We start from the raw sequence: 27,069 nt of genomic DNA on the forward strand, positions 1-27,069 counted from the left end.
TGTTATATCAGCCGTCTCTAGATAAGGTGGATTGCATTCTGATAGCTCTTAGATGATCTCTGAAGGCCAGTATTTTATGATTCAGTACATACTTCAGACCCTTATTTAATTCAACATAGACTCTTCCTAAAAGTGATTTCATGTACACACAGCAGGATGGAGGGCTGTCCTCAACCTTGTGAGAGAGGTTGTATCCCCATTTTACAGAGGAGGAAATATTAAGTAATTTGCTCAAGATCCTGTAGCTGTTAAGTGGTAGAGTTGAAATTAGACCCCTGGTCTACATAACTCCAAGCCTTCTGCTATTTTCATTACAGTAACCTGCAGAGATACACTGATAAATTGTATGTCAATTACATATTTTTTCACAACTCGAGGGTTTATTAAGCATCTCTTATATATCAACAACAGAATTGGTATGCAAGTATACTTAAGTATACAAAATGAGGAAATGTACACTGAGACCAATGGGTGCAAAATTCTCAAACCCTGGTAACTATTGAAATCTCATAGGAGAAATAGAAAAAAATTGAACTTCAAAAATGAATGATTAAAAAAACCAAGAATTTGAGTCTGGACCAAGTAGAAGATTGGCTAAGTAGTATAATTCTAGAATTTATGGTGTTGAATTTTTTTTTTAAGTAAACCTGTATTTTTCATTTTGTTGGTATTTTTTCTAAAAGGGAAAATTCATGATCATTTACAATGGTTTGTATACTAACTATAGAAAGAATTATTTATTTAATTATCTTATATGATCTTTGAAGTTATTATGAAATCTAAAGGTAAATGAGCTAGAATTTAAAAAATATTTAGTGCCCATGGAAGGTGCTAAATTAATAAAAGAATGTATTTACTGCTGCTGTTGTATAATTCTTGGTAGGGAAATAGAAGTTGTTTCTCAGCTATTCTGAAATGGAGTAGGACTTAATAAATCACTTAGAAACAAAAGATATTTACATATCATTTTGTTTTAAATATGATTTATATGCAGTCAGCCAAACATTCATTCACTCAAGATACTCATTTCAAACATTCTTTATGCAAAGCGTTGTGTTAGTTGCTATGGAAATACAGATAAGTCTATAACTTAAGTAACTATTCCTTTAGGCTAGTGTTCCAACTCTTAACCCTCATTTTTTTCCTTCCAAGATAAGCTATGATCTTCTTTTAAAATAAAGCAGAAGAAGATTCTATATTTGCCTAAAAATTTGTTGTCGCAAGTGCCAGCCACGACTCCAGAGAATCTGCAAAATGTCTGTGCATATGTCTCGTGTGGTTTGAACAGTTGTGCGACTCTTCATTTTCAGACGATGTGAAAGGAGAACTAGATGAATACATCCAAAAATACCTCCCTGGAAAGATTAAAGTAATAAGAAATACAAAACGTGAGGGATTGATTCGAGGAAGAATGATTGGAGCAGCCCACGCAACAGGTAGAACTTCCCGCTGGCCTTTCTTGGTGGGTGTTGAGTGATGAGGGCTCTGAGTCTCCTGCCCTCCTGATCCTGCGTCAGTCTCTGAAAAATGGTGTCTTTAGGGGGCACTGCCAGCAGGAAAGGTGAGGCTTGTTCAGTTTGGGAAAGGCCTTTCCATAACTGCAACCCGGTTGTCCCAAAGCACAGGCTCCAAGGAGGTGAACTCTGGAGTCCTCAGTGGTCTGCCTTTCTGGTTTTTCTTCAGTTACATTATATTGATTCAAATGTATTTCTTTTTACGGTTACCTCTATGGAAGGTTGGTGATCCTAATTTTCATTTATGATCTTGATAAAAATTTTTCCTTTTAAAATACATTTATTTCAGTTAAAACAAATGAATTTGTTTAAAAATATTAGGTATCTAATACTGCAGGTGATGCCTGGATATGGCAAAAATAATCAAGATAATTTTAAAATTCCAGAACTTTGGGGGGGGCGTTCCCCAGTAGTGAAAAAAATCTCCTACCTTCCCATATACTGCTCTCCTCAAGATAACCAGTCACTGGGGTTTAAGTGGTTGGCACTGCTTCCTGCCACCACCCCTCCTTGTACACCCACTGTCCCATTCGCTGGGTTTAGCTGTGACTTCATTTTTAGAATCTTTCTTCTTCCCTCCTTTCTCTTAAACCTGCAGTGAACAGGAGCAATTAACAAAAAATGAGAAGTAGCTCCCCTCCATCCAGTCTGCAGTCATATGCAGATTGAGTTCAAGGCGAGATTTCTTCTTTAGAGTCTATTTTGACGTATTGAAGGCACGAGATAGAAAATTGTGGGGTATTTGTAGGGAATGGCAAGATTATGTCACAGAACATCGTACTGTTATAGTATATTATTACTGAGAGTTTATTGTTTTTCAGGTAACAATAGTCATTTAGTTTTTGTTTTTGTTTTTGTTTTTGTTTTTTTTTTGTGGTACGCGGGCCTCCCACTGCCGCGGCCCCTCCCGTTGCGCAGCACAGGCTCCGGACACGCGGGCCCAGCGGCCATGGCTCACGGGCCTAGCCGCTCCGCGGCATGCGGGATCTTCCCGGACTGGGGCACGAACCCGCGTCCCCCGCATCGGCAGGCGGACTCCCAACCACTGCGCCACCAGGGAAGCCCAGTCATGTAGTTTTTTTCTTTATGATCTGTTGGTCCTTGTTCAAATATAGTTTAGGATCTGTCAAAAAATAAGCCAGTTTTTGGGAAATCAATCTCAGGTTCGATGTGACTGTTATTATCTTACTTCATTTAGTTAAATTGTCTTTAATTGAAAAAGTAACATTTTTCGAATTAAAAAAAGCTATTATACATTTTCTCCTCAGAGGAAACTTGATTGAATTGACCTCACTTCACTTGAATAGTGTACAGGTTGAACATTCTGCCTTTCTGTATTAAATGACATCTGGTGAGCTGTATGCTCTTTACATCCTCATAAAGTCCTTCACAGGAGGCCTTGAAGGACATGACTAAGTCACTGTCATCCTGGAGGACTTTCTTGCTGGAGGTATTTCTGCTACTGTTAATTGGAATAGGATGCATCCGGTGCTTTATGAAATTCACGTAAAATCTGTATCAATACATTTCATGGATAAACGTTTGGAAAAATAATAATGCTGTCTGATGATGAGATTCTAAGTTTCTCAGCTGCTCAGAATAACCATTAAGTTATCGAAGAAGTTTGGGATTATCAAAGAAACCCTCACTCCTCACATGTATCAGGAGGAGTTAAAAATGCGTGATAAAGTCTTTACGATTTTAATTTCATTGACTAGAAGAAAAGAGCATCCCGTGGCCGATGAGACTGGGGGGATTAGAAAGGAAGGGTGGGAAATGGAAGAAAAAGAAATGAGTGCGTGGCAGTCAAGTGGTGAATCCAAGGAGAAGGGAGCTGTGTTGCTGACGTGATGAGAGGGCTGCACGCTTCTCTCACTCCTGAGAATCGCTGTGTTGTAGCCAGAATCGATAACTGGGGTCATGTGTCCGAGTCACCAGCGAGAATGAGTTACGTTCTCTAATCTCTGTTTACGAAGGCAGGGAAATACAGACTAAACATAAATATTTCCATTACAGTAATTGTACTAAAAGTACGCACAGCTGACCACTGTCATTGCACCACACTCCATACCTGGCTGTCCAGAGAACTGAATTGTTCCTGTGAGATTTTGAATCTTTTTACTGAGAAGAATATGTAAATTTTTTCACAGGTTGTGCATATTGTTTGCATATGTTCTTCAATCATAGCAGTACACTTCAGACAGAATTCCTGGCTAACAGACTTCTGAGTACCGGTTTAATAGTTTGGGCTGGAAGGGTGGCAGTTACCTTTCACGCCTGTAAATGCATCAGCACTTGAACTGGTGGCCATACCTAACTTGAGTGCGGTGCAGCTCTCAGGGCCCCTATTGTTTGCCTCCCCAGGAGAAGTCCTGGTGTTCCTGGACAGCCACTGTGAGGTGAATGTGATGTGGCTGCAGCCCCTGCTGGCTGCCATCCGGGAGGACCGGCAAATGGTGGTGTGCCCGGTGATCGACATCATCAGCGCTGACACGCTGGCCTACAGCTCGTCCCCTGTGGTGCGGGGAGGATTCAACTGGGGGCTGCACTTCAAATGGGACCTCGTTCCCCTTTCTGAGCTCGGAGGAACAGACGGAGCTACTGCACCAATAAAGTAAGATTTCTCCTGTATGTGTGAAAAATTCCCAAAAGAGGAAACATACTCAAAGATAATTCCTTTTTCTTTGCAGGAAGCAAAAGTGTTGGCTTAACTTGTTTGTCCGTTAAAAATTTTTGAGTGCTTACCGCATTTGACGTACTCTGCCAAGTCCCAAGGAAAGATTTATGAATAAGAAATTGTCCAGGCCCTCAAGGATTTATATCTTAGTGAGAAAAGCAGAAGTCAACAATATCCTGGGATAATTGTTGCATAGGATAGCCTGGGAGGACCCCCTGTGCTGTGTTGTTTATATCACATACCATGGTTATTGCATTGGTCGTTAACACATCTTCAGTTCTTTGCTGGTGTGAGTGGTACTGTGAAGAACATTTAATACATAAGCCTTTTCTATAATTAGGATTTTAGGATGGATTCCCACTCGTACAATTACTGAGTCATTGTATGTGAATTATTTTCAATTTTCATCCATATTCTCTCATATTATAAATCTCTTATATGTTATTTCTCCTTATTTTTGTTTTCTTTTAAATTTCTCATGTAGATTTCAGAGACGTTTGTCTGTATTTGTACTTTTTAAAGTTCTTAGACCTACTCTTTCTTTTAAACTTTTTTTTAATACAGCTTTTAAAAAATATTTATTTATTTGGCTGCATTGGGTCTTAGTTGCGGCACGCGGGGTCTTTTCGTTGTGGCGTGCGGGCTCCAGAGCATGTGGGCTCAGTAGTTGCAGCACGCAGGCTCTCTAGTTGTGGCACACAGGCTCCAGAGCGCATGGGCTCAGTAGTTGAGGCATGCAGGCTCTCTAGTTGTGGTGCACCGGCTCTAGAGCATGCAGGCTCAGTAGTTGTGGTGTGCGGGCTTAGTTGTCCCATGGCATGTGGGATCTTAGTTCCCCAATCAGGGATCAAACCCACATCCCCTGCACTGGAAGGTGGATTCTTAACCACTGGACTACCAGGGAAGTCCCTTTTTAAAACTTTTTTACTGTAAAAAAATAGCATATGTAAAAAGTATATATGTATACATGCATACGATTTAATAAATGATTATAGTGTGAACACTGAAAGTACCACCAAGTCAAGAAATAGCACCCACATGCCCCCTGTATACCCCTCCCTGGTCACAGCCCCTGCCCTTGTCCTTAGAGGTGTCATTACCCTGACCCACTCATCATTTCCCTGCTCTCCTGGAGAGTTGTACCCCCCATGTATGATTTCTAAATGATGTAATGTAGTCCAGTTCCCTGTTCTTGGACTTCATGTAAAGGAAGCCATGGGACTCATCACTGTCTTCTTTTAGTCAGTATTGCTTTAAAAGCCTCTGTGCTGCATTGTATAGTTGATTCATTTTTATTGCTGTATAATATTCTGTTATACTCATGTATCATAACATTTATCCGGTTTACTGTGGGCAGGGCATTTGGGTTGTTTTCAGTCGTTTTTCCACCTTACAAGTAGTGCTGTTGTCAGCATTCTTACTCATGGCTTCTAGCTTACAGGAGTGAAACTGCCCAGTCATAGGCATGCCTGTCTTCACCTTTAGTTGATAACGTTTTCCCCACACCTCAGGCGACTAGAACGCCATTGGCTCCTCAGCTAGCCTTTGGGTGCTTGCCAGCTTCCTTTCATCCGAACCAGACTTGGAGGGGAGGCTGATAGAGAGCTGGGCCAGCTCAGGTGGCTGAGGTGCTCTCCTGGCAGGGTGGGGTTGTCTCCTGTTCTCAGGCTTTGTGAGAGAACCTGTTGCAGTTCTTTGTGAAGTCCGTGAAAAAAGCACACCCAGCTCTCAGTTTTCTTCTAGTCTTCACGTGCTTGTAACCCTTCTTCCTACCAGGGCTTTCAGTGCGGGTCTCTACCCTCTGCTCCCCAGCCTTGCAGGTGGGAGTTAGATGCTGGAGCACATCTCTCAGGAGAGCAGGGCTGCACCTGGGGACTGTCGCTCTATGTTTCTGGGCTCCACGACTTCACGTACTGTGATTGGAGGCAGACAGGAGCACTGACCCCATTTTCAGCTTCCCTTTGCCAGTGCAAGAGAAAGTTCCTTGGACTGTTGCTACATGTGTTCTCATTCGTAGTTACAGGGCAGTGGCCAGTTTTTGCCTATTTCATCATCTTCATGGGTATTTGTTTTTCATTGTTTAATTTTTAATATTTTTAATCAAAAACATATTCACAGTAATAAGTCAAACAGTATAGAACAGCTTAGGATGAGAAGTGGCTGGCTCTAACCCTCCCTCCCCATTCTCAGTCCTTCTCCCCAGAGGCAAATTCTTTTAACCACTTTTAGTTTTGGTCTTCCATTTCTTACTTCCTGAACTCTAAATTATATGCATAGTCCTCTTTTCAACATAAAACCAACTATAGGCCTCTCTGTTGGAAAAATGAAGATTTAGCTCATTTACATCACTCCCATGTTCCCTTTATTGTTGTAGGATGAGTTTTTAGTTACTGTATTGGTTACTTTTGATACTTAAAAAAAAACAATCTGTTTCTTGTTCTGACTTTTTTTTTTTTTGTCTGCGTTGGGTCTTTGTTGCTGCACGTGGGCTCTCTCTAGCTGCAACGAGCGGGGGCCACTCCTCGCTGCGGTGCACGGGCTTCTCATTGCGGTGGCTTCTCTTGTTGCAGAGCACGGCCTCTAGGTGCACGGGCTTCAGTAGTTGTGGCATGCAGGCTCAGTAGTTGTGGCACACAGGCTCAGCAGTTGTGGCTTGCAGGCTCCAGAGTAGCAGGCTCAGTAGTTGTGGCGCACGGGCTTAGTTGCTCCGCGTCATGTGGGATCTTCCCGGACCAGGGCTCGAACCCATGTCCCCTGCATTGGCAGGCGGATTCCCAACCACTGCGCCACCAGGGAAGCCCCGTTCTGTTGACTTTCGACGGCATCTTTTGACATTCTTCCTTGAACAGTGAGGCTATGAGCACCGCTTTCTCCTTTTTTTCCACTTTTTCTCCCCTTTCGGCTGTAAGCTGTTTCACTTTTATTATATCAAGGTTGCTAACTTCTTGAGTTGGATATTTAGATTTTTAAAATTTTTAGCCTTTTTTCTTTTCTAATACATGTATTTAAGATGATAAATTTTCTTCTGATCATGGCTTTAGCTGCATCCCACAAACTGTGATATATCATTTTTTATTGTCATTTTTTTTAACATCTTTATTGGGGTATATATAATTGCTTTACAGTGGTGTGTTAGCTTCTGCTTTATAACAAAGTGAATCAGTTATACATACACATATGTTCCCATAGCTCTTCCCTCCTGCGTCTCCCTCCCTCCCACCCTCCCTATCCCACCCCTCCAGGCGGTCACAAAGCACCGAGCTGATATCCCTGTGCTATGCGGCTGCTTCCCACTAGCCATCTACCTTACGTTTGGTAGTGTATATATGTCCCTGCCTCTCTCTCGCTTTGTCACAGCTCGCCCTTCCCCCTCCCCATATCCTCAAGTCCGTTCTCCGGTAGGTCTGTGTCGTTATTCCTGTCTTACCCCTAGGTTCTTCATGACATTTTTTTTTCTTAAATTCCATATATATGTGTTAGCATACGGTATTTGTCTTTCTCTTTCTGACTTACTTCACTCTGTATGACAGACTCTAGGTCTATCCACCTCAATACAGATAGCTCAATTTCGTTTCTTTTTATGGCTGAGTAATATTCCATTGTATATATGTGCCACATCTTCTTTATCCATTCATCCGATGGTGGGCACTTAGGTTGTTTCTATCTCCGGGCTATTGTAAATAGAGCTGCAATAAACATTTTGGTACATGACTCTTTTTGAATTATGGTTTTCTCAGGGTATATGCCCAGTTAGTGGGATTGCTGGGTCATATGGTAGTTCTATTTGTAGTTTTCTAAGGAACCTTCATACTGTTCTCCATAGTGGCTGTACCAGTTCACAGTCCCACCAGCAGTGCAAGAGTGTTCCCTTTTCTCCACACCCTCTCCAGCATTTATTGTTTCTAGATTCTTTGATGATGGCCATTCTGACTGGTGTGAGATGATATCTCATTGTAGTTTTGATTTGCATTTCCCTAATGATTAATGATGTTGAGCATTCTTTCATGTGTTTGTTGGCAGTCTGTATATCTTTGGAGAAATGTCTATTTAGGTCTTCTGCCCATTTTTGGATTGGGTTGTTTGTTTTTTTGTTATTGAGCTGCATGAGCTGCTTATAAATTTTGGAAATTAATCCTTTGTCCGTTGCTTCATTCGCAAATATTTTCTCCCATTCTGAGGGTTGTCTTTTGGTCTTGTTTATGGTTTCCTTTGCTGTGCAAAAGCTTTGAAGTTTCATTAGGTCCCATTTGTTTATTTTTGTTTTTATTTCCATTTCTCTAGGGGAAGGGTCAAAAAGGATCTTGCTGTGATTTATGTCATAGAGTGTTCTGCCTATTGTTTCCTCTAAGAGTTTGATAGTTTCTGGCCTTACATTTAGGTCTTTAATCCATTTTGAGCTTTTTTTTGTGTATGGTGTTAGGGAGTGATCTAATCCCATACTTTTACATGTACCTGTCCAGTTTTCCCAGCACCACTTATTGAAGAGGCTGTCCTTTCTCCACTGTACATTCCTCCCTCCTTTATCAAAGATAAGGTGACCATATGTGTGTGGGTTTATCTCTGGGCTTTCTATCCTGTTCCATTGATCTTTCTGTTTTTGTGCCAGTACCATACTGTCTTGATTACTGTAGCTTTGTAGTATAGTCTGAAGTCAGGGAGCCTGATTCCTCCAGCTCCGTTTTTCGTTCTCAAGATTGCTTTGGCTATTCGGGGTCTTTTGTGTTTCCATACAAATTGTGAAATTTTTTGTTCTAGTTCTGTGAAAAATGCCATTGGTAGTTTTATAGGGATTGCATTGAATCTGTAGATTGCTTTGGGTAGTAGAGTCATTTTCACAATGTTGATTCTTCCAATCCAAGAACATGGTATATCTCACCATCTATTTGTATCACCTTTAATTTCTTTCATCAATGTCTTATAATTTTCTGCCTACAGGTCTTTTGTCTCCTTTGGTAGGTTTATTCCTAGATATTTTATTCTTTTTGTTGCAGTGGTAAATGGGAGTGTTTTCTTGATTTCACTTTCAGATTTTTCATCATTAGTGTATAGGAATGCCAGAGATTTCTGTGCATTAATTTTGTATCCTGCTACTTTGCCAAATTCATTGATTAGCTCTAGTAGTTTTCTGGAAGCATCTTTAGGATCCTCTGTGTATAGTATCATGTCATCTGCAAACAGTGACAGCTTTACTTCTTCTTTTCCAATTTGGATTCCTTTTATTTCCTTTTCTTCTCTGATTGCTGTGGCTAAAACTTCCACAACTATGTTGAATAAGAGTGGTGGGAGTGGGCAACCTTGTCTTGTTCCTGATCTTAGTGGAAATGCTTTCAGTTTTTCACCATTGAGGACGATGTTGGCTGTGGGTTTGTCATATATGACCTTTATTATGTTGAGGAAAGTTCCCTCTATGCCTACTTTCTGGAGAGTTTTTATCATAAATGGGTGTTGAATTTTGTCAGAAGCTTTCTCTGCATCTATTGAGATGATCATATGGTTTTTATCCTCCAATATGTTAATATGGTGTATCACATTGATTGATTTGCATATATTGAAGAATCCTTGCATTCCTGGAATAAACCCCACTTGATCATGGCGTATGATCCTTTTAATGTGCTGTTGGATTCTGTTTGCTAGTCTTTTGTTGAGGATTTTTGCTTCTATGTTCATCAGTGATATTGGCCTGAGTTTTCTTTCTTTGTGACATCCTTGTCTGGTTTTGGTATCAAGGTGATGGTGGCCTCATAGAATGAATTTGGGAGTGTTCCTCCCTCTGCTATATTTTGGAAGAGTTTGAGAAGGATAGGTGTTAGCTCTTCTCTAAATGTTTGATAGAATTCGCCTGTGAAGCCATCTGGTCCTGGGCTTTTGTTTATTGGAAGATTTTTAATCAGAGTTTCAATTTCAGTGCTTGTGATTGGTCTGTTCATATTTTCTATTTCTTCCTGATTCAGTCTTGGCACGTTGTGCATTTCTAAGAATTTGTCCATTTCTTCCAGGGTGTCCATTTTATTGGCATAGAGTTGCTTGTAGTAATCTCTCATGATCCTTTGTATTTCTGCAGTGTCAGTTGTTACTTCTCCTTTTTCATTTCTAATTCTGTTGATTTGAGTCTTCTCCCTTTTTTTCTTGATGAGTCTGGCTAATGGTTTATCTATTTTGTTTATCTTCTTAAAGAACCAGCTTTTAGTTTTATTGATCTTTGCTATTGTTTCCTTCATTTCTTTTTCATTTTTTTCTGATCTGATTTTTATGATTTCTTTCCTTCTGCTAACTTTGGGGTTTTTTTGTTCTTCTTTCTCTAATTGCTTTAGGTGCAAGGTTAGGTTGTTTATTTGAGGTGTTTCCTGTTTCTTAAGGTGGGCTTGTATTGCTATAAACTTCCCTCTTAGAGCTGCTTTTGCTGCATCCCATAGGTTTTGGGTCGTCGTGTCTCCATTGTCATTTGTTTCTAGGTATTTTTTAATTTCCTCTTTGATTTCTTCAGTGATCACTTCATTATTAAGTAGTGTATTGTTTAGCCTCCATGTGTATTTTTTACAGATCTTTTCCTGTAATTAATATCTAGTCTCATGGTGTTATGGTCAGAAAAGATACTTGATACAATTTCAGTTTTCTTAAATTTACCAAGGCTTGATTTGTGACCCAAGATATGATCTATCCTGGAGAATGTTCCATGAACACTTTAGAAAAATGTGTATTCTGTTGTTTTTGGATGGAGTGTCCTATAAATATCAATTAAGTCCATCTTGTTTAATGTATCATTTAAAGCTTGTGTTTCCTTATTTATTTTCATTTTGGATGATCTGTCCATTGGTGAAAGTGGGGTGTTAAAGTCCCCTACTATGAATGTGTTACTGTCGATTTCCCCTTTTATGGCTGTTAGTATTTGCCTTATGTATTGAGGTGCTCCTATGTTGGGTGCATAAATATTTACAGTTGTTATATCTTCTTCTTGGATTGATCCCTTGATCATTATGTAGTGTCCTTCTTTGTCTCTTCTAATAGTCTTTATTTTAAAGTCTATTTTGTCTGATATGAGAATTGCTACTCCAGCTTTCTTTTGGCTTCCATTTGCATGGAATATCTTTTTCCATCCCCTTACTTTCAATCTGTATGTGTCTCTAGGTCTGAAGTGGGTCTCTTGTAGACAGCATATATATGGGTCTTGTTTTTGTATCCATTCAGCCAATCTGTGTCTTTTGGTGGGAGCATTTAGTCCATTTACATTTAAGGTAATTATCGATATGTATGTTCCTATTCCCATTTTCTAAATTGTTTTGTGTTCATTATTGTAGGTCTTTTCCTTCTCTTGTGTTTCTTGCCTAGAGACGTTCCTTGAGCATTTGTTGTAAAGCTGGTTTGGTGGTGCTGAACTCTCTCAGCTTTTGCTTGTCTGTAAAGGTTTTAATTTCTCCATCAAATCTGAATGAGATCCCTTGCTGGGTAGAGTAATCCTGGTTGCAGGTTTTTCTCCTTCATCACTTTCAGTATGTCCTGCCACTCCCTTCTGGCTTGCAGAGTTTCTGCTGAGAGATCAGCTGTTAACCTTATGGGGATTCCCTTGTGTGTTATTTGTTGTTTTTCCCTTGCTGCTTTTAATATGCTTTCTTTCTATTTAATTTTTGACAGTTTGATTAATATGTGTCTTGGTGTATTTCTCCTTGGATTTATCCTGTATGGGACTCTCTGTGCTTCCTGGACTTGATTAACTATTTCCTTTCCCATATTAGGGAAGTTTTCAACTATAATCTCTTCAAATATTTTCTCAGTCCCTTTCTTTTTCTCTTCTTCCTCTGGAACCCCTATAATTCGAATGTTGGTGTGTTTAATGTTGTCCCAGAGGTCCCTGAGACTGTCCTCAGTTCTTTCATTCTTTTTTCTTTATTCTGCTCTGCAGTAGTTATTTCCACTATTTTATCTTCCAGGTCAGTTATCGGTTCTTCTGCCTCAGTTATTCTGCTATTGATCCCATCTAGAGTATTTTTCATTTCATTTATTGTGTTGTTTATCATTGTTTGTTTCATCTTTAGTTCTTCTAGGTCCTTGTTAAATGTTTCTTGCATTTTGTCTATTGTATTTCCAAGATTTTGGATCATCTTTACTATCATTATTCTGAATTCTTTTTCAGGTAAACTGCCTATTTCCTCTTCATTTGTTAGGTCTGGTGCATTTTTATCTTGCTCCTTCATCTGCTGTGTGTTTTTCTGTCTTCTCATTTTGCTTATCTTACTGTGTTTGGGGTCTCCTTTTTGCAGGCTGCCGGTTCATAGTTCCGGTTGTTTTTGATGTCTGTCCCCAGTGACTAAGGTTGGTTCAGTGGCTTGTGTAGGCTTCCTGTTGGAGGGGACTAGTGCCTGTGTTCTGGTGGATGAGGCTGGATCTTGTCTTTCTGGTGGGCAGGTCCACGTCTGGTGGTGTGTTTTGGGGTGTCTGTGGACTTATTATGATTTTATGCAGCCTCTCTGCTAATGGGTGGGGTTGTGTTCCTGTTTTGCTAGTTGTTTGGCATAAGGTGTCCAGCACTGTAGCTTGCTGGTCGTTGAGTGAAGCTGGGTGCTGGTGTTGAGATGGAGGTCTCTGGGAGATTTTCACCGTTTGATATTATGTGGAGCTGGGAGGTCTCTTGTTGACCAGTGTCCTGAAGTTGGCTCTCCCACCTCAGAGGCACAGCACTGACTCCTGGCTGCAGTACCAAGAGCCTTTCATCCACACAGCTCAGAATAAAAGGGAGAAAAAGTAGAGAGAAAGAATTAGTAGAAGTAAGAAAGAAAAAAGAAAGAAAGGAAGGAAGGAAGGAAGGAAAGGAGGGAAGGAAGAAAGAAAGAAAGAAGAAAAGGAAACAAGGAAAGAAAGGAGGGAGGGAGGAGGGAAGGAAGGAAAAAAGAAAGAAAGAAAGAAGATAAAGTAAAATAAAAAAGTAAAATAAAATAAAGTTATTAAATTAAAAATAATTATTTAAAAAAAACGGACGGATAGAACCTTAGGACAAATGGTGGAAGCAAAGCTATACAGACAAAATCTCACACAGAAGCATACACATACACACTCACACAAAGAGGAAAAGGGGAAAAAAATCACAAATCTTGCTCTCAAAGTCCACCTCCTTAATTTGGGATGATTGGTTGTCTATTCAGGTATTCCACAGATGCAGGTACATCAAGTTGATTGTGGAGCTTTAATCCGCTGCTCCTGAGGCTGCTGGGAGAGATTTCCTTTTCTCTTCTTTGTTCCCACAGCTCCCGGGGCTCAGCTTTGGATTTGGCCCCGCCTCTGCGTGTAGGTCGCTGGAGGGCGCCTGTTTTTTGCTCAGACAGGACGGGGTTAAAGGAGCCGCTGATTCGGGGGCTCTGGCTCACTTAGGCCGGTGGGAGGGAGGGGCACGGAGTGCAGGGCGAGCCTGCGGTAGCAGAGGCCAGCGTGACATTTGTTGCACCAGCCTGAGGCCCGCCGTGTGTTCTCTCGGGGAAGTTGTCCCTGGATCCCGGGAACCTGGCAGTGGCGGGCTGCACAGGCTCCCCGGAAGAGGGGTGTGGAGAGTGACCTGTGCTCGCACACAGGCCCCTTGGTGGCGGCGGCAGCAGCCTTAGCGTCTCCCGCCCGTCTCTGGGCTCCGCGCTTTTAGCCACGGCTCGTGCCCATCTCTGGAGCTCCTTTAAGCAGCGCTCTTACTCCCCTCTCCTCGCGCACCAGGAAACAGAGGGAAGAAAAAGTCTCCTGCCTTTTCGGCAGCTCCAGACCTTTTCCTGGACTCCCTCCCGGCCAGCCGTGGCGCACTAACCCTCTGCAGGCTGTGTTCACGCCGCCAACCCCAGTCCTCTCCCTGTGCTCCGACCGAAGCCCGAGCCTCGGCTCCCAGCCCTGCCCGGCCCGGCGGGTGAGCAGACAAGCCTCTCGGGCTGGTGAGTGCTGGTCCACACCAATCCTCTGTGCGGGAATCTCCCCGCTTTGCCCCCCGCGCCCCTGTTGCTGTGCTCTCCTTCGCGGCCCGAAGCTCCCTCCTCCACCACCCGCAGTCTCCGCCCGCGAAGGGGCTTCCTAGTGTGTGGGAACCTTTCCTCCTTCACAGCTCCCTCCCACTGGTGCAGGTGCCGTCCCTATTCTTTCGTCTCTGTTTTTTCTTTCTTTTGCCCTACCCAGGGACGTGGGGGGTTTCTTGCCTTTTGGGAGGTCTGAGGTCCTCTGCCAGCGTTCAGTAGGTGTTCTGTAGGAGTTGCTCCACGTGTAGATGTATTTCTGGTGTATTGTATAGCACAGAGGACTCTGCTCAGTACTCTGTAATAACCTCCAAACTCGGAACTCCACACTGCAGAGGCCCTCCTTTCATACGTGCTGCCTCTCCCCTTCTCCGCAGGTCACAAACAGAGGCCCAGGTCACAAGCAGAGGCCTACTGTCATTTATTTCAAAATATTTTCATTGTTATGTCTTCTCTGACCTGTAGGTTATTTAGCAGTGCATTTATTATTTTACAGGCATACGGAAACTTTATAGTCGTTATTTAATCCTAGCTTATACTGTGGTCAGAATTTCTATTTGCAGTTTTTAAGGATGAGATGCTGTATTTGTTGGGTCGTTTATTGTGTTGTTCAAATATTCTATATTTTTATTAATTTTTAATTCACGTGTTGTCAGTTATTGAAAACGGTATATTAATTTCCCACTACAATTGTGTGTCTGTTTCTCCTTGTAGTTCTTTATATATTTTCTTCATATATTTTGAGGCTCTGTTAATAGATGCATGACAGTTTAGAATTATTAAATCTTCTGGTGATGAAACCATTTATCATTATGAATTGTATTTAATTCTGTACTTCTAGAATAGTGTCCCTTTTGCTGTCAGTCTTCCTGTGGTCACATATTTATACGTGTCCCTGTAAGCAGCATGTAGTTGCTTTTGTTTTGTTTTGAAGCCTGTGTGGAAAACTTTGTCTTTTAATTAGGGCTTAGTTGATTACTTACATGTTTGTGTCTATGGTTACAGTGGTACTGTTTGCTTTCTGTCTGTTCTAAGTTCTGTTTTCTCTGCTTTTACGTGCTTTTGGCCTGAATTCCAATTATTCTGTTCCCAGCTGCCACCCATTATTAGACATTATAGTTTCTTACCTACTGTTCTGTTAGTGGTTACCTTAGAAAGTACAGCCTTCATACTTGACCTATCAAAGTGTAATATAAATTGGTATTTTCTCCAAACAATGCAAGGATATCAGAATGTTCATATTCCAGTTATCCCCCTTCAAGTTATATTGCTGAAATGTACACGTGTTTGGGGGTGGTGGTGTGGTGTGTGTTTTTGTACTTTTGGGCCATGCCGCACAGCTTGCAGGATCTTAGTTCCCTACCCAGGGATCCATCCCGGGCCCCCTGCAGTGGAAGCTTGGAGTCCTAACCATTGGACTGCCAGGGAAGTCCCACGTGTGTATTTTTTTTAACCCTACAAGACTTTTTTATGTAACCATTATTCATTTACGTTTACCCACATATTTCCCCTTTTATGTTACTTTTTATCCTTTCTGCATCTGCAAGCTTCCATCTAGGATTTATTTTCATTTTGACTAAAGAACACATTTTAGTATTTCTTTTGGTTGGACCTTCAGGTGATTATTCCTCTCTTTCTGAAAATGTCTTTGTTTCACGCTTTGTGTGTGTGTGTGTGTGTGTGTGTGTGCGTGCGTGCGTGCGTGCAGAAGGATTCACATTTATTGGTTCAACTACAGTACCTAACGTTTGCTAAACATGTATTTCACACTAATTGGTCACATTTCCATAGGTTGTCAGTTCACAGAAAAGGGCCCATCCCTTGCCAGATGGCAGGGTAGGAGGTACAGAGGGCCTGGGTAGCAGAGCCCGCCAGCTATCACTTGGTCATGCAGGATTGATGGAGCCAGGTTGGCGGGCAGCCCTTGGCCGGCCCTTTGGGGACAGGGGCTCAGAGATATCCTGTTTACTCAACTCCTATACAGGACTGTGGGTAGAGGTGGGCCCCAGGTAGGTAGCCCAGGGGTAGGCTCATGGATGCATGCGCCACCACAGCTCCTGAAGGTGGGGTCATGGGAGGTGGTGTTCTCTGTGCCTTGGATCATCGGAAGGAAATGGAGGCCTCTTCAAGGGGTTGTAGCCCCTGGCTGGACAGGTGGGAAGGACTCCCCAGACATGATACAGACATTACAGCGCAGACGCAAGCCCCTACCGCAGGCTGGGATGGCAACACAGACAGAAACACCAACACCCCAGGGCAGGTGGCGTTTCTTTCCCAACAGAAACGTGGAGACAGAGCAGAAGCAACAGTATTCTTTTCCCACAAGATTCCTCAGAGAGGAACAGACCAGGACGTCACTCAAGAGGTAGTTTTTTTTTTTTCCTTTTCATGGAAATTTGAGTCAGCGACATTATCACCTATTGTAAGATATTTCAGAGAAAGAAAACAGTGGTCACCAAAGGGCAAAAATGACCCCTGGCTGGCAGGGCTGGCTCCAGGATTTGGGAGGCCAGCCTCCACCAGTAAGACAGCTTTTTTCTTGGGCTTGAAGCAAGCTCTGGCCTGATTCACAGGCTGCCCCTGATTCCTGAGCGGCAGGGGGGCTCAGGGGGGACTGGATTAGGCAGAGGGACCAGGCACCTTGTGAGCTGGTAGAGCCGGGGTCGCTGTGGCTCATGTTGCAGGACAGCCAGAAGTCTTCACGTCTCAAGGGAGCCCAGCTGTGGCCAAAGAGGAAGCCCCAGCGTGTTCTCTGGGGCCCCTGCCTCTGAGGTAACAGTCCAGGTCTGGCTCCCAAGACCAGAAAAGAAGCCGTTGCTTGTGGTAGCCAGGAGAGGGGTTTCTGGGGACCCTGTAATTAAATACACATCCCTGAGTTGTGGCCCTAGAAACCCTTGCCTCAAGGCTAATCAGTTTCCAGCACCTGGTGGAATGATTGCCGTTTCTTATCCTGAGACACAGATAAAACATCATTTCACAGACACTGGACATAGATGCTTCAAGCTGAGGGAAAAGGGAGGAACGATCAACTGCAAAGGCAGAGAGGGGAGGGCAGGGGGACTCTCATGGATCAAGTTGGGGAAAGAGTGGTGGGTTTGTTTACTTTTTTGTTTGATTCACCATTATTTTGAAGACTAATTTTACTTGATGTTCAGTTCTAGACTGGCAGGTATATTCTTTCAGGACTTTGAAGGTATCATTCAAGAACCTTCTGGCTTCCACTGTTTCTGGTGAGAAGCCAACAACTAACTTTTTTTCTTTTGAAGGTAGTAATCTCCCATTGGCTGCTGACTTTTTTTTCTGTCTTTGTCAGAAATGTCCTTCAGATGCATGAATGTGGTTTGTGTATTGATGGCATCTAATTATCCGCCAAATTCTCAGTCTTGTCTCCTATGCTCGAACATATTGAACAGTTAAAGTCTCTGCCTGGTAACTCTGTTATCTGAAACCCCTGCACATCTGTTTCTGTTGTAGATGGTTTCTCCTATTTTTTTCTTTCATGTGATTTATCTTCCTGATTGCCTGGTTATTTGTTAGTTTGCTTGTTTATTTTTGTTTAATGCTGGACATTGTATATGAAAAATTATGGAGGTACGTTCATCCTGGGGCGGTGTTTTCTCCTGCAGAGACTGGCTTCTCTTCTGGGAGGCCGCTCAGAACACTAGACGCCACGCCCCCGGTGCGGTTCGGCCAGTGAGGTCATTGGAAGCCACCTCAGGCTCTGGGGAGCCCGTCCACGTCAGTTTTCAGGAACACAGGGGTTCTCGACTGTGGCAGGACTGGCCTTTAGGGCCAGAGAGCTCTCCGTTGCGGGTGCTGCCCTGTGCGTTGCAGGGTGTTCAGCATATCTGGCCTCTACCCTTCAGATGCCAGTGGCACCCCTCCTCCACAGCTGTGACAGCTAAAAATGTCTCGGGGAACCACTGGTCTAACACATGTTTGAGTCCAATTCAAAGTGAGACGTTTGTCTGCTCTCTCCTTGGCAGGCCCTGGAGCCCAGTTTTTAATCCCCGTGGCTCTATGAGACTGTCGAAGGAATTAAACAATTCAGGTGGATTTCTGTCAACAGTAGTTATAATCAATTTTTAAAAGTACTTGTGATACTTAGAAAAGTAGCCTTCATTTGCCTGGGACTGCGATCTAGAAAATTAAGTTATGGGGCCCAGCTCATTCCCTCATAAATCAGACAAAATGTTTCATAATAGTTAATCTAGTTTCTATTAGTAATGTTCTAAAGCTGCTCTGAGTTTTTTAAAACAAGAACGTAGATAATTGACTACAGAATTGATACGATAATTGTTTTCCTTTTCTAGGTCACCTACAATGGCTGGAGGATTGTTTGCCATGAACAGAAACTATTTCAGTGAACTTGGACAGTATGACAGTGGCATGGATATCTGGGGAGGAGAAAATTTAGAAATATCATTTCGGGTAAATTTTTTTTTGCATGCTTGATTATTAACTGTGTGCAAGGAATATAATTTTCATTCATGATCCCATATTTTCTGTAAATTCTCTTTGCCTGTCTTTATTGACAAATTGTCCTTAATGAATACTACTTTACCACAATCTATAATGTGGATAATACCCATTCAAAATATCAAAAGCCTATAAGAAGCCTTGCATTTATTTTGTAAGAATTTAAAAGTGATAGTTGTAATGAATAGTTGGGTATGTATTAAGAAGTCTTCATGTGCATTTAATCTAGAGTTTTGTTCTTTCTTTGTCCATTTGTTAATCTTATTTGATAACCCTAGATATATATAGTTGGGGTCATCAGATTTTCCTGACTGCGCGAGACCATCCTGGTTCATACCTGATCTCCTGGAGAGATTATTAATAGCTCCTCATTTCACTTTCAGGAGTAGCCCAGCTGATAAGATAAATGATATCAACACCTGCGTATAGGTTACTGAACCCTTTATATATACCGTTCCCTCCAGGGGCTAAGGTTGGGCAGATGACAGCTGTGGGTGGGGTCTGTGGCTCAGCTGTGGTGGTAAGACGGTCTTTGGAAAAGGCAGAAAGAGGGCAAGGGAACAATTCAGATTTCTCTCTCTCAGCAGAGGGCCCCACTCCCCGCCTCCCATCTCCCGGTCTGCCTAACAGATTCCCCCCCCGTTCAGATACCCTAATACCTTGTGCATATGCCATTTCGAATTTTGCAAATGTATTTTCCTACTTAATCTTTAGAATTTGAAAGTTGCAAGGTATAATAGATATTATTAGTTCAATCTTTGTAGATAAGGTAATTGAGTCTCATAAAAATTGAAATAACGATATAAAGTAGCTCAGTCAAGGGCAAAATTTAGACCAGAACTAAGATCTGAATCTTAATCTAGAGTTATTCTGTATATTTTATAAAGAAATTTTTTTTTCTAAAAAATGGTGTGTGTATGTTTGTATGTGTTTCATGAGAAAGTACCTGTAGAACTGAGATTAGAGGATTGATGAGTAAGCATTCTTTGTCCCTAAGTCCTGAAGGTCAACTTCCTTGATGTGTTAAAACGACACGTATGGTAAGTACAATTTTAGACACAGGGTAGTAAAAGAATATTGCAATGTTTTAGAGTTTTGTTTCTTTTTAATCGTAAAGACGGATAATTTTTTTAAAATACACACTTTGACTTTATTCTATTTGAATAGTTATATCTAATAAGATAAAACCTCTTGCAAGGTTTCACAAACACCTGTTTCATGAAAATTCGTGCATCGATTTCACAGCACTGTGAGGAACCATTAACACATATTCTGCTTCTGACCAGATCTGGATGTGTGGAGGTAAGCTCTTCATCATCCCTTGCTCTAGAGTTGGACACGTTTTCCGGAAAAGGAGACCATATGGCTCTCCAGAGGGCCAGGACACCATGACACACAACTCCCTGCGGCTGGCACATGTCTGGTTGGATGAGTATAAGGTGAGATTAAATCTCTCACCGAGAAGGATGGATGATAAGGCCAGTAACTCCGTTGGCTTTGGTTGCTTTTCTCTCTTCTCTTCACCCAGTCTTTCACTCATTTTTGTTGTGACTGCTTTTTAAATTTCCCAAGCATCTAGTCTGTGAGAGGTAATATAGTCGCCAGCACCAGAAGAAACTGTGCTTCTCCTCAGTTTCTTTGTCCTCCTGTCCCCTCCTCTGCTCACTGGGCTTTGCTCTGACCCAGTCCCCCTGCTTCCCCTGTCAAGACCCTGTGCACATTGTACTCCTTCCCACCTCCTCTTCTGCCATATGCAGCTCTCAGTATTTTCTTTGTAATGGCTTTTTTGAGGTGTGATTCATTTAAACAAAAAAATCTATTATTTTTCATTTTTAAATTCAGGAGCAGTATTTTTCCTTAAGACCTGATCTGAGAACCAGAAGCTATGGAAATATCAGTGAGCGCGTTGAGTTGAGGAAGAAGTTGAATTGTAAATCATTTAAATGGTATTTGGATAATATTTACCCAGAGATGCAGATATCTGGGTCCAATGCCAAACCCCAGCAACCCATTTTTATCAATAGAGGGCCAAAACGCCCCAAAGTCCTCCAACGTGGAAGGGTAAGAAAGTGATCCTAGCAAAATGTTTCATTAAATGTTGTGTGATATAGTAAATGACATTGTAGACGTAAAATATTTAAGGATAGCCCCTGGCTTGCCTTCCATTATGTTCCTTTTAGGAGAACTTCCTCTACTCAGGTGTAAGACCTTAGAAATTTTGATATCTTTCCTGTTTATATTAAGATCCTTTACCTGCCAGTGTTAAAGGGAACATGGCTTCTCTAAGTTATGTGCTGGCTTCCAAGAGGATAGCTATAAATGTGAATATACAAATAAAGGCAATGTGAGTGAGTGTAAAAGTCACTTGTTAGAGACCAGGCCAAAAAGGAAAACAAAGGAGAAATGGGGCAGCTGTATCCTGCTGGCCTCAGCTCTGGAACTGAGTGCAGACAGGAAGGGAAAAGGGGTGGTCAGGGTCTAAGTGGTGGTACCAAGTCAGGTTTTACATCCGACGTCCTGAGCAGTCATCCGAGCTTAGCAGAAACCCATTGATCAACCGCAATTCTTCAGATATTCCCTTTTTGGTTCTTATAAAATTTCTTCAGTTTTATAATATCACTTCAATTTTAGATGTCTAGCCATAAAATCATACCTTTTTCTTGAATCATTTCTTAGAATTTGCTTCCTGAAAGTGTAGCTATTGTAATTGTTGCCCGAATTTCCCTTTTGTTATAAAGAAGGCATCCCTCTCCTGGTTCTTTCACAATGCCAGCAATTCTTAAGTGGCTAGAATTAAGCCTAGAGCCTTCTCCTATCTTGTTGTTCTATCTTATAAAAGTCATCAAGGTGTTTCTTATTATTAGGTGTTTTCTCTTTAAGTAAAAATAGGTACCAGTGTATGTCCATACAGTTGAAATCCCTTACCATTATTATTTTTGCCTTGCATATCTAATCACATTAATATTTAAACTAATCATTTTACTTAGACTAGATACTCTTTGCTTCTTTTATGTATCTCACCTCTGGCATTCCTATGGCATTTTTAATGTTTGTCTCCAGTTAGGTATGTGTATTTAATTACGTACTGTCTGTCTGTGCCTTTTGTTCTTATTTCCTGAGTTTCATTTTAAGGTATTTTAGTGGAGCGATGGTATTTAATTTCCTTCCTCCCCTATAGTAGATTAGTAAACTTGTATCTTTAGGTAGAATTTCTACTTGACACTGCCTGCATATATTGTTAAAATTGCCTATAACCTTGAAGTCTCTATTGTGATACTCCTATGTGCTAAAGCTAGAATTCAGTAATAAAAAATGCTTATCTTTTTATGACCTTTAGAATCCATACCTCTGGAATAATATTTTCATATTTCCTCTAAAACCTCCTTTTCTAGCATTCTAAGGCATCTTCTGACATTGGTCTTTCTATACCTACCAGCTTGTCAAGAGCAATCTCTTCTTTTACAGCTCTATCACCTCCAGACCCACAAGTGTCTGGCAGCCCAGGGCCGCCCAAGTCAGAAAGGAGGCCTAGTAGTGCTTAAGGCATGTGACTACAGTGACCCAAATCAGGTGAGTCAGGCCTCTGGGCTCTCAGCCAGTCCATGGACAGTGTCCTTCAGTGAAGGAAAGGGAAGCTGCTGGCAGTCAGCCTTGAGGAGGGAGGGGCAGACATCAAGATTTTAATCTGACTTTTTAAAAACTATATTGTTTTGGGGTTTTTTGTTTGCTTTTTAAAATTTATTTTAATGAGGCATAGTTGATTTACAATGTTGTGTTAATTTCTACTGTACAGCAAAGTGATTCAGTTATACATATACTTTTCCATTATGGTTTATCACAGGGTATTGAATATAGTTCCCTGTGCTATACAGTATGACCTTGTTGTTTATCCATTCTCTATATAATAGTTTGCATCTGCTAATCCCAAACTCCCAATCTATCCCTCTCCCAACTCCCCTCCCCCTTGGCAGCCGCAAGTCTGTTCTGTGTCTGTTTTGTAGGTACGTTCATTTGTATCATTTTTTTTTAGATACCACAAATAAGTGATACCATATGATATCTGTCTTTCTCTTTCTGACTTCACTTAGTATGATAATCTCTAGGTCCATCCATGTTGCTACAAATGGCATTATTTCATTCTTTTTTATGACTGAGTAGTATCCCATTATATATATGTGCCACATCTTCTTTATCCATTCATTTGTTGATGGACATTTAGGTTGTTTCCATGTCTTGGCTATTGTGAATAGTGCTACTATGAACATTGGGGTGCAACGTATCTTTTCAAATTATGGTTTTCTCCAGATATATGCCCAGGAGTGGGATTGCTGGATCATATGGCAGCTCTATTTTAGTTTTTTGAGGAACTTCCGTACTGTTTTCCATAGTGGTTGCACCAGCTTACATTCCCACCAGCAATGTAGGAGGGTTCCCCTTTTCTCCACACCCTCTCCAGCATTTGTTATTTGTAGACTTTTTAATGATGGCAGTTCTGACCAGTGTGAGGTGGTACCTCATTGTAGTTTTGATGTGCATTTCTCTTATAAGTAGCAACGTTGAGCATCTTTTCATGTGCTTGTTGGCCATCTGTATGTCTTCTTTGGAGAAATGTCTGTTTAGGCCTTGTGCCCATTTTTCGATTGGGTTGTTTCTTTTTGTTGTTGTTGAGTTGTATAAGCTGTTTGTATATTTTGGAAATTAAGCCCTTGTCAGTCACATCATTTGCAAATATTTTCTCCCAGTCTGTAGGCTGTCTTTTCGTTGCTTACAGTTTCCTTTGCTATACAGAAAGCTTGTAAGTTTGATTAGGTCCCATTGTTTATTTTTGCTTTTTTTTTTTTTTACCTTGGGAGACTGACCTAAGAAAACATTGGTACAATTAATGTCAGAGAATGTTTTGCCTTTGCCTGTGTTCTCTTTTAGGAGTTTTATGGTATCGTGTCTTGTATTTAAGTCTTGTGTATGGTGTGAAGGTGTGTTCTAACTTCACTGATTTACGTGCGGCTGTCCAGCTTTCCCAGCACCACTTGCTGAAGTTAAGTTGTTTACGCTGGGAATGATTTTAGAGATTTTAGAGATCATCTATCTAATACTGTTGTGGTCTCCTTTGTACATTTTCCCTACCTCTGGTCATTGTTTGTCATAGTAATATTTTGTTTGTTTAGAGCATTATTTGTACTTTGCAGTTACACAGAATGAATTTGAGTTATATAGAATTAATTGAAAGCTATATGAATTTGTTAGAAATGGCAAAGGACATGCATCTTCTTTCTGGCCCAGAACATTAAATCTGCATTGGATGAATCAGAATATCTTTTGTAGAGTTTTCTGTGAAATTGAGTTTTCCTAACTGATTTTTAGTAGTTCATCAGAGGAAACAGCACAATTTCAATTCATGTCATTCAAATAATTTATTCTCAACTTACGTGTCCTTTCAGCGATATTAAGTGAACCTAAAAATAAGCAGAAAACTTATTGCAAACTGCTTTGTATCTGATAAAATAGCATAACCTAACATTGGTCTAATCTCCTAGTTGTAGTGCCTCAAGACTGTAATGCTCAGAACATGTCGTAAGTAAGTAAGCTTCATTTACTTACGTTTCCATCTGAGTGGTGGACGGGGTCATTCAAGAATGAAAAGAACACTTGGGCCCTTTTTGGATAGAGTGTGTCCTTTGAAATTTCATAGATCACATCTTACTTCTAGGAGAGTTCATGCACGCTATCTAAGGTGTTAACATACTGGAAAACATGGTTTAAAGAGGGTTTTGTGCCACGTCTGGGTGCGAGAGGTGTCAGTGTTGTAGACATGGAAGTGTTAAATTGTAGTGAGGTTTTGGTGGTTTAGTTTGTGGTAGGATGAGATTGGTGAAATTTGTTCCAGAAACTGCAAGAGGTTTGAGGAGATGGAGTTACACTCTCCTGTCTGTACTATGTTGTGACTGCACAGAATTGCACTTACACCCTAGCCACATGTGGCTGTTGGATTAGTAATTTTTTTTCATTTCCTCCGTCACACGTGGTGCACTCCCAGCGCTCGGAGCCGCGTGTGGAGATTATAAAGCACCAGCGTCTGTGTTTGCTGGGGCTGTCATGGCGCCGATGGGGAGCCTTCTCTTCGTACCAAGAGGCAGCACACATACGTCTTGGGCCTGTAGGTAGAAGCAGTAATGAATAAAATAATTCAGAGGATAGGAGAAAATGTTTTCCTTTTCAATTTAGTGATGGTGCATGTTGGAAAATAAATTTATTCATTGCACTTGGCCATTTCAGCCAGTTTCAGGCCTTTGTTCTTGAAAATAATCTGAGACACCATAAAGACAACTATCCTCAAAGATCATTTGCACATCTAAGGAGAATCCTGCTTTGGGGCCATCAATGAAATTGTAATCTCAGTGCAAATGTTATTATGAGCACAGTCATCACTGCCCAACAGATGAGGGAAATATGAAAATCATAGCCTCATGTGTTTTCTTTGTACAGAAGGCAAACCAGCCCCCTCACTGGGCTCCTTCAGTTCTACACAGTGTGAGAATTAAAAGCGTTGTGTAATTGCGAAATCCTGGAACTGGGGAAGATCTACAATCTTGTGCTCAAATACAGTCAATTAAGTTAATTCAACCACTGCTCACATTTCTTCCTGGAATTGCACCTCACTTTCTCCTGTGTTAATTCACTCCATTTTCAGATAACTAAGCTGGTCTGTTCCTGCTGCAAGAGACCATACAAAATAAATCCCTTCTTCCACAAATGTGTGAAGTGTCGTGCCGTCTGCTTCTCAGAATCTGAAGCAAAACTTGAGGTTTTGATCTTTCATTTTCTTCCTTAGATTTGGATTTATAATGAAGAGCACGAATTGGTTTTAAACAATCTCCTTTGCCTGGATATGTCAGAGACTCGCTCGTCAGACCCCCCACGACTCATGAAATGCCACGGGTCAGGAGGATCCCAGCAGTGGACCTTTGGGGTGAGGAGACAGACAAGGCTGAGGGAGGGTGCACGGCAGAGGGGCTCATGTCCTGCTTACCTTGTAGAAGGTTGTTCTGAGTTTGTAGCATCCCGCAAATAAGTAAGTAATGTGAAATGTTCCACGTCTCTTCTAGATTACTGTCTCTTCTTTACCATATTCTGGCAATAAGTTTTTTAACTTAAAGCAAGTAACTGGTGGTATTTTTTTCTTGCCACCACTTTATTTTCAGAGGAATAATCGGCTGTACCAGGTGTCAGTTGGACAGTGCCTGAGAGCGGTCGATCCACTGAGTCGCAGAGGCTTTGTCGCCATGGCCATCTGTGATGGCTCCTCGTCACAGCAGTGGCATTTGGAAGGTTAGGGTGGACGCTGTGGCTGCAACGGTGATTTGTCATGCTCGTCCTCAACACGGAGACGCCTGGGACCCTAGCAGAGGTGAGACAGCAGCCACAGTAGAGGTCACGGCCCCGAGTGACCATCGGGAGGTGAAGAAGTATGGTTCACCAAGAGGTTCAGGTCATTTCTCAGCTGCTGTTAAGGAATTTCTTACTTACGGTAGGAAACCAGAATGCAGTATTAACTCTCTAAAGAGTCAGGTTTGTATAGAAGGATAAAGCCCAGGAAATTGACATGTCTATTCAAATTTATTTATGCTTCCTTTTAATCCCCTTAAATAATGGAGTGGCGTTTATCTGATCAGGAACTTGTCATGATTTCCTTTCTTAGAAGATTTTGTAGATGACAGTTAATTTTTTTTTTAAATTTCTAATACCATGTTCTAAATAGTTTTAAATAAACTGACTGAATCCACATTACGTTTAACTTCAGAAGGCATCATTTATAAGATTATATTTAAGAGAGTTAACTATTATAAATTATTTTGATGAATTATGGTACTATATACATTTACAATAAAGGATCCTTTTAATTATCTAGGATTTCTTGTCTTCTCTTTCATTTTGTATTGGGGTCTCTGGTCTGAGTTATCCTGTGTATGTGATACATGGTAAGAGAGGCACAGGGATTCGGCTGATGAACCAATAACAGGTAGGTGGCAGCCCTAACCTTAGGGATGTTTCAGTTTCTTAGCTTGAACTGTGTGAGTCTGAAGCTGAACGTATGTGAATTTGAATACTTTAAAGTTACCTGTGAAACACCCAGGTAGAGTTGTTAAATAGGTGTTAAAAGTTATTTGGATATAGAGGTCAGGATTTCAGAAGATATATTTCAGTTAGAGATATAAATTTAGGAATCATCTGTATATACTGTAAATGTCCTAATATAAAGTGAGTTTTTTCCCACCAAAATTACATCTCAGAGGAGACATAGTCTCATAGGGTATTTTTTCAGTTATTTTATCTGGACACACAAAGCAGTTTAAGAAGTACCAATTTGAAACATGCTGGAGAATAATATATTCGTATTTATACTAAACATTTTGTCTGTCATTTAACT

General features: G+C 41.2%; 1 protein-coding gene across 5 annotated transcripts in view; it reads left to right on the forward strand.

Annotated features, from left to right (window-relative positions):
- The window catches only part of GALNT11 (polypeptide N-acetylgalactosaminyltransferase 11), a 54,422-nt gene extending 27,870 nt beyond the window's left edge, over positions 1–26,552 (forward strand). For 2 of the 5 annotated variants that reach the window (XM_033863528.2, XM_019930309.3), the window contains 8 exons: positions 1,311–1,436; positions 3,879–4,128; positions 18,479–18,596; positions 19,931–20,122; positions 20,487–20,705; positions 22,110–22,214; positions 25,474–25,611; positions 25,844–26,552. In XM_033863528.2, coding sequence (XP_033719419.1) covers positions 1,311–1,436; positions 3,879–4,128; positions 18,479–18,596; positions 19,931–20,122; positions 20,487–20,705; positions 22,110–22,214; positions 25,474–25,611; positions 25,844–25,975 — 1,280 coding nt within the window. In that variant the 3' untranslated portion in view covers positions 25,976–26,552. The remainder of the gene's footprint in view (positions 1–1,310; positions 1,437–3,878; positions 4,129–18,478; positions 18,597–19,930; positions 20,123–20,486; positions 20,706–22,109; positions 22,215–25,473; positions 25,612–25,843) is intronic. The other 3 variants (XM_033863529.2, XM_019930310.3, XM_033863530.2) reach the window with 2 other exon arrangements.
- Positions 26,553–27,069: the final 517 nt, after the last annotated feature.

The sequence above is a fragment of the Tursiops truncatus genome, chromosome 9, assembly GCF_011762595.2.
Source record: "Tursiops truncatus isolate mTurTru1 chromosome 9, mTurTru1.mat.Y, whole genome shotgun sequence".
NCBI lineage: Eukaryota > Metazoa > Chordata > Mammalia > Artiodactyla > Delphinidae > Tursiops > Tursiops truncatus.